This window comes from Passer domesticus, chromosome 9 (assembly GCF_036417665.1).
Source record: "Passer domesticus isolate bPasDom1 chromosome 9, bPasDom1.hap1, whole genome shotgun sequence".
Taxonomy (NCBI): domain Eukaryota; kingdom Metazoa; phylum Chordata; class Aves; order Passeriformes; family Passeridae; genus Passer; species Passer domesticus.
The window spans coordinates 28269823-28283855 of NC_087482.1; the positions used below are offsets into that span (position 1 = coordinate 28269823).

The window sequence follows — 14033 nt, forward strand, 5'->3', positions numbered from 1 at the left end:
TAATTTTTGTGTTCTTTTTTTTCCCCCTACAGAAAACAGTTTGAAAATGCATAAGTTCCAGTGGGGAGTCAATTTAATGAGCAGATTTCATTTTGGCAAAATATTCCCTATAACTGCACAATATCTTGCTATTTGCATCAGCAATGGGGATTTCACACATGTACATTATGATATTCCAACCAAGCCAGATATTCCAAACTTACAGAGTTTTCTGAACTTTATGTTTTACTCCTGGCTCAGGGTTTATTGGTTCATTTATTTCCCCTAAAGTACTGCTTCTAATAATGTGCAAAGTAGTAAAAATTTAAATATTGGTTTAAATATTTTCATGATGTTATTGCCACTTCAAAACAGTCAAAAGGGACCAGGTGGAAAAAAACAAAACCCAAGTCTCAAATCCCAAATGTCCAAAATTTGCTAAACTTCTGAAATTACAAACATTTTATCATGTGTCTTGCACTAAAGTAGAAATGTGCCTGTGTATTCTGGTGTTAACCTACGAGAAATTCAATACAATATTCAAGTGTTTATTTAGAAATAAGATGTTTTCCTGCCTTCATCTCTTTGATTCTTTACATAGAAGTCAGATCTGCCCTCTATTTTTAGCAGAATTATTCGCTTTTACCTCAAGCTCCCAAAAAATTATTCCCTGCAAGATAAGAGCAGCTCTCTTACAAAACACCCTCCTCCCTCTTAACAATCACATGAAAGGAGAGTTTGCAGCTATTTTCCATAATAACTGCAAATCCCACTGCTCCCCAATCCCTCAGTCTGTCACACCACACGGAACCTGACTTAAAGCTGTTTTCTAATGTGGATCATGATTTAATTTAGGAAGGGAGAGGATTGATTCACAGTTCCAGTGGCCACTGGCAAAATATTTCTGAAAATATCTATATTTTCTGCAAAATATTTTCTGCAAAATATCTGTATATTTGAGATGGAGCATTAAAGGAGCACTGCAGACAGAACTTCTAAAGGACATTTTCCAACATTTTGAAAGCCTTGCAATGTCAGGCGTGGGGACAGATGGATTAGCAGCAGGAGACCATCTGATGACAGATAAAGTGGATGCTGTTTATCTGCTCTTTGTGGAGATAAGGAGTTTATCATCCAGTTGTCACCTACACAAGATTTACTTTTTATTTTAACCTTCATATTGAGGGAAAAACCCAATAAAATCCATTCTGAGGCAAGGCACAGTTGTGCAGTTGGTACCTGGGTTTGTGTCGTGCTAGTTCCAAAGTTACTGTCATCATTTTCAAACCCTAACATGGAATTAATAATTCTCCATTAATTATCAAGCAGCAAAGAGAGAGATCAGAATTCTCCAACTCGACCCCTTGTATTTCTGCAGGAATATAATTTAGAAGTGTAGAAGCAGGAGTGTGCTTCTCAGGTGCACACCTACTACTGATTTACTCGAGTGAGTTGAGCTGAAATTTGTACAAGCCAAGTGAATGTGATATCCATGACAACTGCAGACTTTCCTTCTTCAAATACAACATTAAAAACAAGTTTTCCTGAGTAGTCACCAGGTACAATATTAAGTAAAGTGACAACTATTACAATAAATGGAAAAAACTCCAGTTTCTCTGGAAACTGTCATTATAATCATGGCAATTTTAATCACTGCACTTGTCTTCCCTTCTTTCAGAGTTGTACATCACTGCATTGCTTAAAGGAAAATTCTTTAACGTGTGGGAGCATTACAAAACCTCTGCTGATCATCTCAGTTCTGCAGTGCAAAAAGCCCTATATTACTTTATTTAAATGTAGTTGAATTTTATCATGTTATTTGGCTTTTTTTATTGATAAAACCCATTTCTAAAGCTGATTTTCAGCTTCTTTTAAAGGGCTAATTTAAAAAAGAGATAAAACCTGTAAGAAACCTGCCATTCAGATTATGTCCAGCTTTACACAAGATAAAAATTGGATGTACCTCTGGCCTTACTGGGTCTTCAATGCCAACGACACAGATGCAAGTCAGGTCGGATAAGATGTCGTTCTCGTTGTCCCAGTCAGGCTCGGGGCTGCTGGGGAAGTCTCTGAAGGCCACACAGATGGTTCTCAGCCCATCACAGGCCATGGGCTCAATCACTTTCTTCACCATCTCGTCCCTGTCGCGGGGCCTGAAGATGCGCGGTTCCCCAGCTGCGTTGAGGATCCTGGAACACCTGGTGTGGGCAGGGAAAAGAGAATAAAAACTGAGTGTGATGCCTCAGCATTTTAGCTTGTGTGTTTTCCATCTCTTTGTACTCCTGCACTTCTTTAGTGTAGAACTTCAAACTCCCATTTGCAGCTTTCCCATTTTGGGCAGACACAACAATTCCTCTCCAGGCCTGGCAATCAAGGACACCTCACTGCCTCAGGCCCCAGAGATGGGAACAAAAGGGACTTGGGGGGAGCAAACTTGGGGTAAATTACTTCATTACCTGGAGCTGGAATTGGCAGATTCACCCCCAATGTGCAAATAAACCAAACTTATAAAAGTATAAAAACCCTTGACCCATCATTCATTTTGGGTGTAGGCCCTAGGGGGATTCATCTGCCCAAAATGTACCTGAAGGCCCTTCAATAAAAAGAACTGCTTTTCATTCCCTTAATTCTGACTGGCTTCTGTTTTTAGGTAGCCCCAAAAACGCATCAAGTGTGCATCTGCACGTCTGTCAAAGTATTTCCTGTATAAGCTCATTTCAGTCAATTATTTCCTCTTCTGATGTCAGGTTTTAAGTTTCTAATGTAAATTTCTAGAAGATTCACTACTGAAATATCAGAGAGAATTTGTAACTTATTGCACAGACACCAAGAGCCCTTCATGCATTACTTTCTCAATAATCAATGAGCTGGCAGCTTACAGTGAAACTGAAAAGGGCTTATTTTCCAAATGGGTTGAACGTAAAGAATCCATTTGTAAATTACCAAAAGCAAACCCAATTCTTTGGTAAGGGAAACAAGCCAATTTCCCAGAAGCACTTAAAAAAATTAAAACAAAATAATAGCAGCTCATGCTGCTAAGGTGTGTCACATTCCTAGTGCAGGCAGCAAACTCCAAACACCACAATTTCCACATTTTTGTGTCAGGATGCTTTGAATTTTGGAAAAATGAGGCCAGAGATGCAATGCACTCACTTCTTGAGAACAATCTCGGAGGCTCCTTTGCTGTACATGCGGAAGCTGCCGTCTGGCATTTTAATGACCGTGCTCATGGACTTCCTCACGGAGTTGAAGGTGTAAACCTTGTAGAGCTTCTCCTCGGGGATGAGGCTGCGGACGGGCTCATAATCCTGCTTCAGATCCAGGACAAACCCCAAGAGCCCACACTCTGTCTTGTTGCCCACCTGGCGAGGCAGCCCGCCCTCTTTTTCTGGTGGCTGGAGACAGAAGTGAAAAAAAACCTGGAGATTAATTTCTCTAATTTCTCTGACTTCACAATTCCTAATTTAATATCTGAGCTGTGCAGCCACAAGTTTTTCAGTTTTTAAAAGTGAGGTAAAAATTCCGTGGAGCTCCAACAGACCTGAAGCATCTCCTCACAAGGAGAAACATTTCTCTAGACAATATTTGCCACATTTGGTCTCTTGCATTTCTTTTTTCTTAATATAGACATTGGCAGCTTGTGATGGTTGGGCAATCCATTAAAAAGGAAAACTTTCCTTAGGCTGAAAACCAAGCAATTTTCACTTGTCACGAACAGAGGATATCTCTTGCTTAGCATTCCATTGGTTTGCTGATTTTCACAGCTTAAAATGTGAGTTAAAGAAAGCTCTTTTTTTTTTTCCTGTGAGGCATTTTTAGTATAAAAATAAATGTCTATCCAACTATAACAACAAATCTCAGTGAAAAAAAATCTATAAAATAATAGTCCTGTATCTAAATGTACCCATTTCTAGAATTACTTTAGTCTGCTGCTTCAGACAAATAAATTATATGTATGTTAGAGAAAATGGAGTAGGCTGAACACTGTGCAGCTTCTATCAAGTCTTAGTCCTTCTGAAGGAGAGAAGGAAGGACAAGGAAGACTTTAAATTCCCTTTCGAAACATAAATAAACACTTTTTTACAAACTTTCTTGGGAGTGTTGTAAACCCCTTACAAAATATTCCTGTGCCAGACCCCAGACTTCAAGTGGCCAATGTGTGAACTATAAACTATTGGTAACTTATATTTTTTTTATGCTCGGTAGAATTAAAAAGTGTTCCTTAAGCCAGGGCTAAACTCCCCTTATGGGAATAAAAACAGGAAATCATTTCACAGCTTTAGTTTGCACTGAAAACAGATTTTATTTTGGCTCAAGCCATGACTGTAAGTCACCATTTTCAATGTGAGTTAAATGTTTACCTCACATTTTGCAGAAATAGGACTGCAGGACTGTATTCAGAATCCATGTTTAATTCCACTTTAAAATCCAGTTTACTTCAGCAATGGGATTCCTAATAGATGGAATTTCCTACACTGTCCCTCGCTGGGATGAAGGCACACAAAGGGAATGCTTAAAGCTGCAAATCAGCCATCCTACTGGATTTGAATTCTTGCAACAAGCAGGGCCACAAAAAGGGAAAAGGGGGCCTTTTAAATGAGCATTAGTAATTAATTATCCCAGTAAACAACCAATTGCAGCTGGTTTAAAAAATGAAGGTCAGATAACAGACTGGTCTAGAACTGAAGCACACAAATATTAATTTTTCCAAAAGAATAATTTCCCTACCAGCAGGAAGACTGATACCTGGTGACAGATAGATTAATGTCTTTTTTGAGAAGCAGCTACAAAAAACAACACAGAATAACCCAGAAATCTCTGTCTGAAAGAGATTTATCTGTCCAAAAAGGATTGTAACATCTTTCTTTTATGTGAACCATCATTTTTACTGACTAATATGGGTCACTCTGGTGTGGCTGTGACATTTTAACATCACTCCAGGGTCACTGTAAAACACTGACATTCAGCAAAAATGCCAGTGAGATACATTAATTTTATTACCTGCTATAACAACTTGTCCTGCTGTAACCTCATTACACTGTGATGTAACTTCCCTCTGGATTCTCAAATTCATTTAAGAATCCCTAATTCAAAATGGAAGTGCTCATAGTGAGGTGTATCTGGAATCCAGTGGAGTTAAAAAATACCTTTTAAAATCCAGTTTTGTTTACTTAAATAAGCTTTGTTTTCCTGGCATTGCAGGCACTGGGTTCCTGAAATCTGCCAGGAACTTCAGGTTTCTCAAAGCAACAGAGGAAAGCCAACTTCAGTGCCTGGGTAGTGATGGGTGCCAGGGAAGATTCATTCCTCTGGGCATATTAAATCCAACTCCTCTCATTTTAGATCTAATTCCTCATTTATGCTTCTCTTTGCCACTGAACGCAATGAAAATTGTCATTGAATTAATGTGAATGTGGCCAGGCCACTGGAACTCTCCTGGACCCCAAAGAAAGCCAAAGTTTTCCATCAAAGTCAGCCAATTCTAGAAAATAATTAATTTATAGATATGATTTCATCATGCCCTGATGCCAATGGAAATGAAGAAAACAAAAACCTGCCCACACTCTCAACAAAAAAACTAACCATCAGAGTCCTTCCAAAATCACCTTTATTTCAACAAAAAGTAGATCACACTCCCCTGTTCTTACTGCAGCCTAAAAATAGATTTCTTTCAGGGAACATCTTTTGAATGCAAATACGTAAGCAAGGGGGGGAAAAAAATCCCCATGAAAAGAAAAGGAACAGACACTTCGGAAAGGTTTCAGAATCTAACAAGTGGCCACCTCCCTGCAGAGCAGCTGCTGTCTCCATATTCTTTGTGCATTACATTAGGGGCAAGCATATGGTGCTGAGAGCTGGCACGGAGCACTTCCTTCCCTGCACTGTTCCAGCTCAAAATCTATATGCCAGGAGCAGCCTCCTTGCAGATTGTTCTTGACAATCCCTTGCAGAAGCTGCTGCCTCTGAAACTTCCTGCTGTGCTGGAGCTAAATTTATTTCTCGCTGAATTCTGCGGTTCATGGCACCTGGAAAACAAGGACAGCCCGATGGGGTTACTCTGGAAGGATTCGTTGGGAGCAGCTTCAGTGACCCCTCAGAGGATGGAACTCATGCCTTAGGATTTTAGCTTGTGTGTTTTCCATCTCTTTGTACCCCTGCAGTTCTTTAGTGTAGAACTCCAAACCCCACACACAGGGGCAGCTGCTGCTTTCCCATTTGGGGCAGACACAACAATTCCTCTCCAGGCCTGGCAATCAAGGACACCTCACTGCCTCAGGCCACAGAGATGGGAACAAAAGGGACTTGGGGGAGCAAACCTGGGGTCAATGACTTCATTACCTGGAGCTGGAATGGGCAGATTCACCCCCAATGTGCAAATGGACCAAACTTATAAAAGTGTAAAAACCCCTGATCCGTGGTTGATTTTTGGGTGTAGTCCCTGGGGGATTTCATCTGCCTGAAATGTACCTGAAGGCCCCTCAATAAATAGAACTGCTTTTTCTTCCCTCAGTTTTGTCTGGCTTCTGTTTTTAGGTAGTCCCAAAAAGGCATCATAACCCTTGGAAGAGGGCAGAGGGAAAGGCTTTGAGCTGAGATTTACCACAGGGAGCTCCAGCAAGGACCTCCTGCTCCCCACAGGACACCTGCAATCTGTTCCATCACCTGCTTGGAAGGGACTGAGCCAGGATCTTCCCCCAGTCATAACCCTTGCAAAATTTTTTCAAACATCTCTCCCGAGCATTTGGATTATTTACCCACAACATTTCAACTGCAAACAGCTACTCACATGCAGAAGAACCCCCAGACAAATGTTTAAACAGCCCTGGTTACACCCAGCAGATCGAAATAGGTTTCTAGGTCAAACTACAGCTGCATTACCAGGGCTTAAAAATACCAATGCAAAGCCAGTATTGACCTGATACTGAGTTTGGATTACAAAGGGAATTTTCAGAATTGTTGCACTGGAAAATAATTGACTAATAAAAGGTTTTAAGAAGAAAGATAACATTCTGTGCATAATTTAAAGATGTGCTCCAACTTGTAAAATTAGATTAGGAAATAATTCCCGTTTTTGTCCTAACTCTTTACTAAACCTCCTTTTTCTCACTGCCCCTTCTCTGCAGGAAGACCAAGAAGTCCTTCTGCATTAAAATGTGAGGATTTTCCATATTATCTGAAGTCTAATTTGTTGTATGTAACTGTTCTGTGTTCTAAAGATTGAACTACTCCTTTAGAATAACAATGACATTAAATATTCTAATTTATTAACATGAAAAATGAGCTTTGCTAGAATACCATATCACTATTGAGTGTTCTACTTCAACCCAGCATCTCAACAGGAAAACAGAGGAAAACAAAAACTTTTTAAAATTAAATTGCAAAAGATTTCCACTTCATACTCTAATTACTCAAACAAAAGACAAAATGGACCAGAATGCACAGGAATTTTTCTCAGTATAATTGAACATGTTGTATATAAAATTTAAAATAACCAACAAGGATGAATGCTATTCAAACCACGTGATATTTTTATTTTTGAATTCCTGATACTGCCAAACGTAGTACTAAGAACTGTGGTCCTATCCCTTGCTACATAATTTTAATCAATACTTTAATGTAAGACATCTAAAGCAAGAATAAAACATCCCAATTTATAACCAAATGTTCCAGCCTTTTGTGGTTACAGCTTCCTTCAACTGACTTCAAGCTAAAACAACAGAGATTTTGTCTGTTTATCTTAGAGAAAAGCTGCAAAATGAAAGGGGTGAGTCTTTTTTAGCCAAGGATTAAGAACTTTGCTTGACTAAATAAAGTTTCCCATTACAAAATGGGAAATGGTTCCAGAAGCTCTGCTGGCAAGAGGATGGCAGTGAAATACCAGCCCTCAGCTGGTTTAGAATCTGTGTTTAGAATTTCTCTGCAATTGTGGAGCCAGAGCAATGGTTTAACCCCTGCTAGAAACCAAAAATGGAGCCTCTTTGCTCACTACCCCTCCCCCTGAGATGGTATGGGAAGGAAAATCAGAAATACATCAACCCCTGGACTGAAATAAAAAGAGATTCCCTACAAACACCTGGCAGCAGCTGTGCACCCTTAAAATCCTGTGAATTTATTTCCACAAGGTCTCTATGTAGGAATAAAATCAGCTTTTCTGTCTGTGTATACTGGGATCCTTGCAACCTCGAGGGCAGACCTGGAATAATAGCATTTATTGACAATTCGTCCTTGCACAGTTTGGAAGTTTCTGTGAGGTTTCTGTGGTAATGGTGAACAAGTTGCCTGTGTTTTACACAGAGCAGGATGATTTGTGGTACCACACAGCTGCTTCCCAGCTCAGAACCAGCACTGCAAGGTGCAGGGCTGCTGAAATTCACTTAAAATAAAGTCAAAAGTCAGCTTGAATTTGGGTCAGCAGAAGGGATTGGAGAAGAGCAGTTATGAACTTGGGGCTGGTTGTGTAACTTCCCTGGCACCAGGAGACCCAGACTGCAGGACTTCCACGCTGTCCTGAGCTCCCTCACTGCATTTAAAGCCCAACATTTCAGTCTTTGAAGCTTTGGTGGTTTTTTCCTACTCTTTTGCACAGTGCTGAGTAACTTCACATCAGTGTTCCCATTCACTTATATTTATGTTCACTTATATTTATGTTCACTTATATTCATATTCACTTATATTTACCTGTTCATCACAAAGTAAATTGATCTCCTTTTAACCTTCAAAAGATCAAAAATATTTTTACACTGAGCTGATACAGATCTCTCCCTTCACAATTCCCAAGAACTAGAGGTCAACAACCCTTAAGGAAAGTGAGCTTCTGAATCCCTGACTTTGACAAGTTTGCACCATTTTTTGGGTCCAATGATTGCACATCCAGAATTCAAAGCCCTATGGCTGATATATTTGGAAATTAACTTGAAACCAGACAACAAAAAATGCTTGGAAACACTTTAGCAGATGCTTTACATGCCCTTCTACCTGAGATTGAATATATTTTCCAAATATTATTGGATTTGTTACATGTGGTACATAATGGTGTTACACAATGCTTGCACAGAAGAGAGAAAAATATTAAATGTTTTTAGAAGTGATAATACAGCTTCTCTAAAATAAAATCATTATAGGCTTAACCAGGAACTTTGATTGTGAAGAGCTTCTGACAGAGAAGAGGCAAAAAAAAAAAAAAAAGACAACTTTCATTTCTAACGGTGCCACAAATTTTCAGAGAGAAAGAATCAAACAGAAGGTGATGGGAGAAGGAAAAGTGGTTTCTGCTAATTCCCACTCTATTGCCAGTTCTCTCCTTTTCTTCCTGATGTATCTCCTGCATGAGCACACAGGAGGACATGGAGCTGTTGTAATACGAGGAAGTTTAAACTCATAATTGGAGGGAGGAACAGGATCGAGAGAAAAAATTGGGTTTTACTGATGGTATCAGTAATCCAGCACATCAGCAGCATTCCCAGGCATCAAACAGGACTGAAGCAAAGGAGAATGAAGAGAGGTAAATCATAAATAATCACCTAAAGAAATAAATAGCTAAAATTTCACCAGGGCTGCCCTTTATTGATGTGTCCCCCATATTTCTAGTCAAAACCACAATAAAGTGGGATATAGAAGCTAATTCCTTCTGCTTCCCATCACCCACAAAACCCCAAGATCCACAGCAGTTCCATCTCTTGAGAAAATGGCACAAACAAATCACCTCAAGTTCTCACTATTTCCTTTAGGCACCAGCAGCCACCACCAAAGGCCTCTCAAAACCAAGTAAATTTATTCCAAAGCCTGGCTGGCAGGTAAGGAATTGCCAGCTCATCCCACATCTAGACAACCAAAAATGAAAGCACAATGAAACACCCACAGGGAACCTAAAATCTGAAGACTAGAATCAAAAATGTAAACAAGATTATTTCATAATAACAAAGTTCTACATTAAGAGGTTGCACTAGTGTCAGAGTTTTGGTTCAGTATTTGATGGTTTTTGGGTAGAATGTATTAGTACTGAACGGTTATAATTTATTTGTAGTTGAATATATTGTGGTAAAACAGTTAATATTGCAGGTATTAATATATATAGGTATAATTATATATAGGTATAATTATAATATTAATATTACAGGTATGTTGGATATTGGTGTAGATGTTATTATAATTTTTATGTGTTTTGATTGAGTGATTGGAATTTAGTAGTACTTATGGGCTTTAATAGAAATTGGAGTTTTAATAGGAATTTCAGGAGCTATATTATGTTTGTAAAGTGAATTTATGATTACTGTTATATTTGTGAAGGGAAGATAGTGATTGTTTGGTTTTTTGTGGTGTAAAGATTTATAGTATGGGGGAGAGATATATTTTAATGTTTTAATGGGGAATAAAAACAGAAGTGAGTTTTTGATGGGAACTACAGTGGCATGCATCAGCTGTGAAAGATGAATTGTAGCAGGACCACGGGGGGAAAAAATATAGGTGATTGGTATTAGAAAAAAAAACACAACGTGTGGCAAAAGCTAATAGGCTGAAAAACATTTATAAGGGATTGTAACCAGGAAATGGGTTGGTTCTGGTGGAAGAGCATTGAGTTTTATATCTCTTGTGTCTCACTCTTCATCAAGACTGATAACGGAATAAAATCTTTTTAAATGCTTCTCAGTTACCCCATCTCTAGGAAAACCAACACTAGTGGCGGTGAGACTCCTGAATTACCCCAAGTTTAATATCCCTCATGGTTATCAAAACTATTTAAATATCAGGTCTGCCAAAACTACCTAGAAAAAGGGTAGCAGGAATTTTTGTCTGGTTCCTGTATCAGTTTAAGAATGGGTTCATGTGTGATGGAATTATCCAGGCACAACGGGCACCACCAGCTCTCCCACGACAGCTGGAGGATATTCAAAGGAGGGTATTCCTGCCTCAGATTAGCTGGGATGCAGGGTAATTATTTTATTTTGGGGAGGATAATTATTGAATGGTTTTCCCTATTATCTGAAAATGACCTGAAAACTATGCCCAAACCAAGGCAACATTTTGCACCACATCATTCTCCTGCTGCTGCTCGAGGTGGGGAGAAGTCTGGTCAGCTATAAATTGATATAAAAATGGTGCATTTCAGCATCTTGCCTGCAACTCCAGCAAGGCAATGCTCCCCTGAGAGAGGGCCAGCTGGAATTACGCAATGGATCAGGGTGACATTTCCCAGCAGCAAAGCTGAGGAGCAGCGCTGATGTGGCTCAGTGAATATGGACTCGTGCTCCTTTCAGCTCACAGAACAGGGACAGGGAAAAAAAGGATACAGCCCATGAATTCCCCCACGAGTGGCTCTGGAAGAAGGGGCAATCAGGCATGAAGAGCAGAATGAGAGGCTGGTGTGACAGTCCACGCTCCCCCTCACTTTGAATCTCACCTATTTTTACATTCACAAAGAGTTTTTTAATAAAAATCCCTCAATTTTAATAGCAAATAATTTAGTTGTCCTTTTAATTTGAAGGATGTATCTGCCTTTGATTCGCTTTTAAAAAAAGGCAAAAAAATACTTCCACAAACATGAAAGTTGTTGATTCTTCTCACTGATTTAAGATGGATATGTCAGGTTTTTACACAATTTTTGAAAAATTGGAGATATGCTCAGGGCTGTGTCCAGTGGGATTCTAAATATCTGCAGAGAAGGAGACTCCACAACTTCTATGAGCAACCTGTGCCAATGTTTGACCACCCTCACCTCTAATTGAAATGAAAATTACTATTTCTTTCAGCGTCACAACCAGATAAATAGAGGGATAGCTCTAGCAGAAATAGTTAACAAAGCTAAATTTAACCATATTTATCGATGCAACTAATTTAATTTGGAGCAGAGCAAGGTTTTCTGATTTCAAACTATAAATAAAACAACTGATAACTTTTAAAAATTAAGAATATCTATTCATAAGGTCCTGCACATGTAATTTAACAATACCTATGCTAAGGAACCAAACACTGACAGAGATGTTCCACTTATACATCACAGTTCAGCAGTGACTCCATAACCTGAAGATATTAATTATTCCTCTCCATCTCCTAATCCATTCTGGTTCTCCATTTGAACTTTTTCCTTTTGCAATAAATTGTCTACATTTCAAGACAAAAATAATTAAAACAGAAGGCTGGAAGTCATTTAATTTAAACCCCAAAACTAATTATGAAAAATCTCTTCATTCCAAATGACAATAATTCGTGGCTGGGTTTAAGCAGGGGTACATTAATGCACCACACCACAGTGCAAAGAATGAACTCTGCCTTGTTATGACACTACTGATCAATTCTTAGTTATGATTAGGATCCTCCAGCCTTGGTTTCCAGATGAGATTAAACTGAATTTTACTGGCACAGATTTTTCTCCACATTTCCCTCACAGGAGTCTTGGCATATTTATTGCACTCTAGGATATTATTCATCTGTATTATTTAGGGACCTTCCTATTGTTATTGATCAAACCCATTCCTACACTCCCTTAAAAGGTGCCATTTCATGACAATTTAGCTCTGAATTTGGAATATTGCCTATTCCCTTTCCAGACATGGCCACTAAAAACCTGCACTCTTGTCCTTTTGTGCAGCCCCAGGGAATTGGCAATGGTTGGATTTATTCTGGCACCATCCCAGCTTTAAGTGCAATAAGAACTGTTGACAAGAAACCTGTATAATCAAAGTAATTAGACACAGCAATTGTTATAAACTTACTTTAATCAACAACTAATTTACTTTAAATATAGTCTAAGTACAAGGATTCTATTTGAGTTTGCTATAAAGCCTCAGCACTTCTCCTGTTACCAATATCAGCAGAACCCATACAAGAGTGACAAAAAGGACAATTTCTAAACCAAACTGGTAAAAGTTAGGAGCAGATTAAGAGATTTTATAAATTTCTAATGAATTCTTCAATACATTTGGCAAACACTCCCTAAATTGTCATGAGCAACAACCAAGCTGAGCATCTTTCATTTCAAAAGATAAATTGCACTTAATGGCAGGACTGCAATTCATGGCACCCAAGAGCTGCTATCTTGGGTTAGATCTGTTAAACTCGGGTTTTACTGCCTGTTGGTCCTAGACTGGCTCTGAGAGAGCTGCAGACAGAGCAAACAGGACAGAAACTGCCTGGGGTGGAGCCCATCACGTAGGAAAACTCCAGTTCCAAGGCAGTGTCCCTAGTTCAAAAAGCATATTTCCAAATTAGACCCAACACTGGGATTTATGTGGGATGGGCCAACATTAAAAGCCTTCAAGCAACTGCCTTAGGGCTGAAATCTCATCTTTGAGGTTTAAGGAAACAAAGATACATTTTCTTCAGTCTAAGCAGCACCTGTACATTTGGAAAATGTCCTTGGAGCCACTCTGCTTCAGGCTTAAATCATTTATCAGCAGATTTTCCCTCACATCTCAATCCTTTCTCCCACCTAGCCAATAGTAATAATCAATGATTCTGACCATGTGATCCTCATATCTCATCACCTTTTATTAACTATTTAACTCTTTTAATCAAAATTAATCACATTATTTAAAAACACTTCCACTGGTAGGCTGAGTTGCCTCTCATGCCTGTTTTTGCCTGGCCATCCTGCATGAATTTCAGCCACAAAATGTGAAAGCCACCACCTAGTCCATGGTGATGGAATTCCATCTACATATACCCATTCTCATTTCTATTTGTATTGTCTCCTCTATGTTTCTTTCAGCTAATTAGAAGTGGGAAAACCAATCAACCTAACATCCTCTTGCACTAAAATCCACCAAAACCCAGTCCCACCATCTGAAAAATATGAACTGTGGTAATAAGCATAATGTACAAGAATTTAATCATGCATTAAATGACAAAAAAATGCCTGACCTTTACAGATGTGTATCAAAAACCTGAATGTTCATAAAAGAAAGAGAATTTACAGGTGGCTGATCTGTCCATCCAGTTTTCACATGCAGAAAACTTATCAATACTCTGGGGATTGTCTGTTTTTCTATTAATAGAGCCAGATGGGGAAATAAATTTCTAGAAAGACCAAACCAAAGCAAAGATTAATCTTAATACTT

General features: G+C 38.9%; 1 protein-coding gene across 15 annotated transcripts in view; it reads right to left on the bottom strand.

The window, feature by feature from the left end:
* ATP2B2 (ATPase plasma membrane Ca2+ transporting 2) overlaps positions 1–14033 on the bottom strand; it is a 391446-nt gene that overhangs the window by 47524 nt on the left and 329889 nt on the right. For all 15 annotated transcript variants that reach the window (XM_064432245.1, XM_064432232.1, XM_064432231.1 and 12 more), the window contains 2 exons: positions 3133–3374; positions 1943–2177 (listed from right to left, as the gene is read on the bottom strand). In XM_064432245.1, the coding sequence (XP_064288315.1) occupies positions 1943–2177; positions 3133–3374 (477 nt within the window). The remainder of the gene's footprint in view (positions 1–1942; positions 2178–3132; positions 3375–14033) is intronic.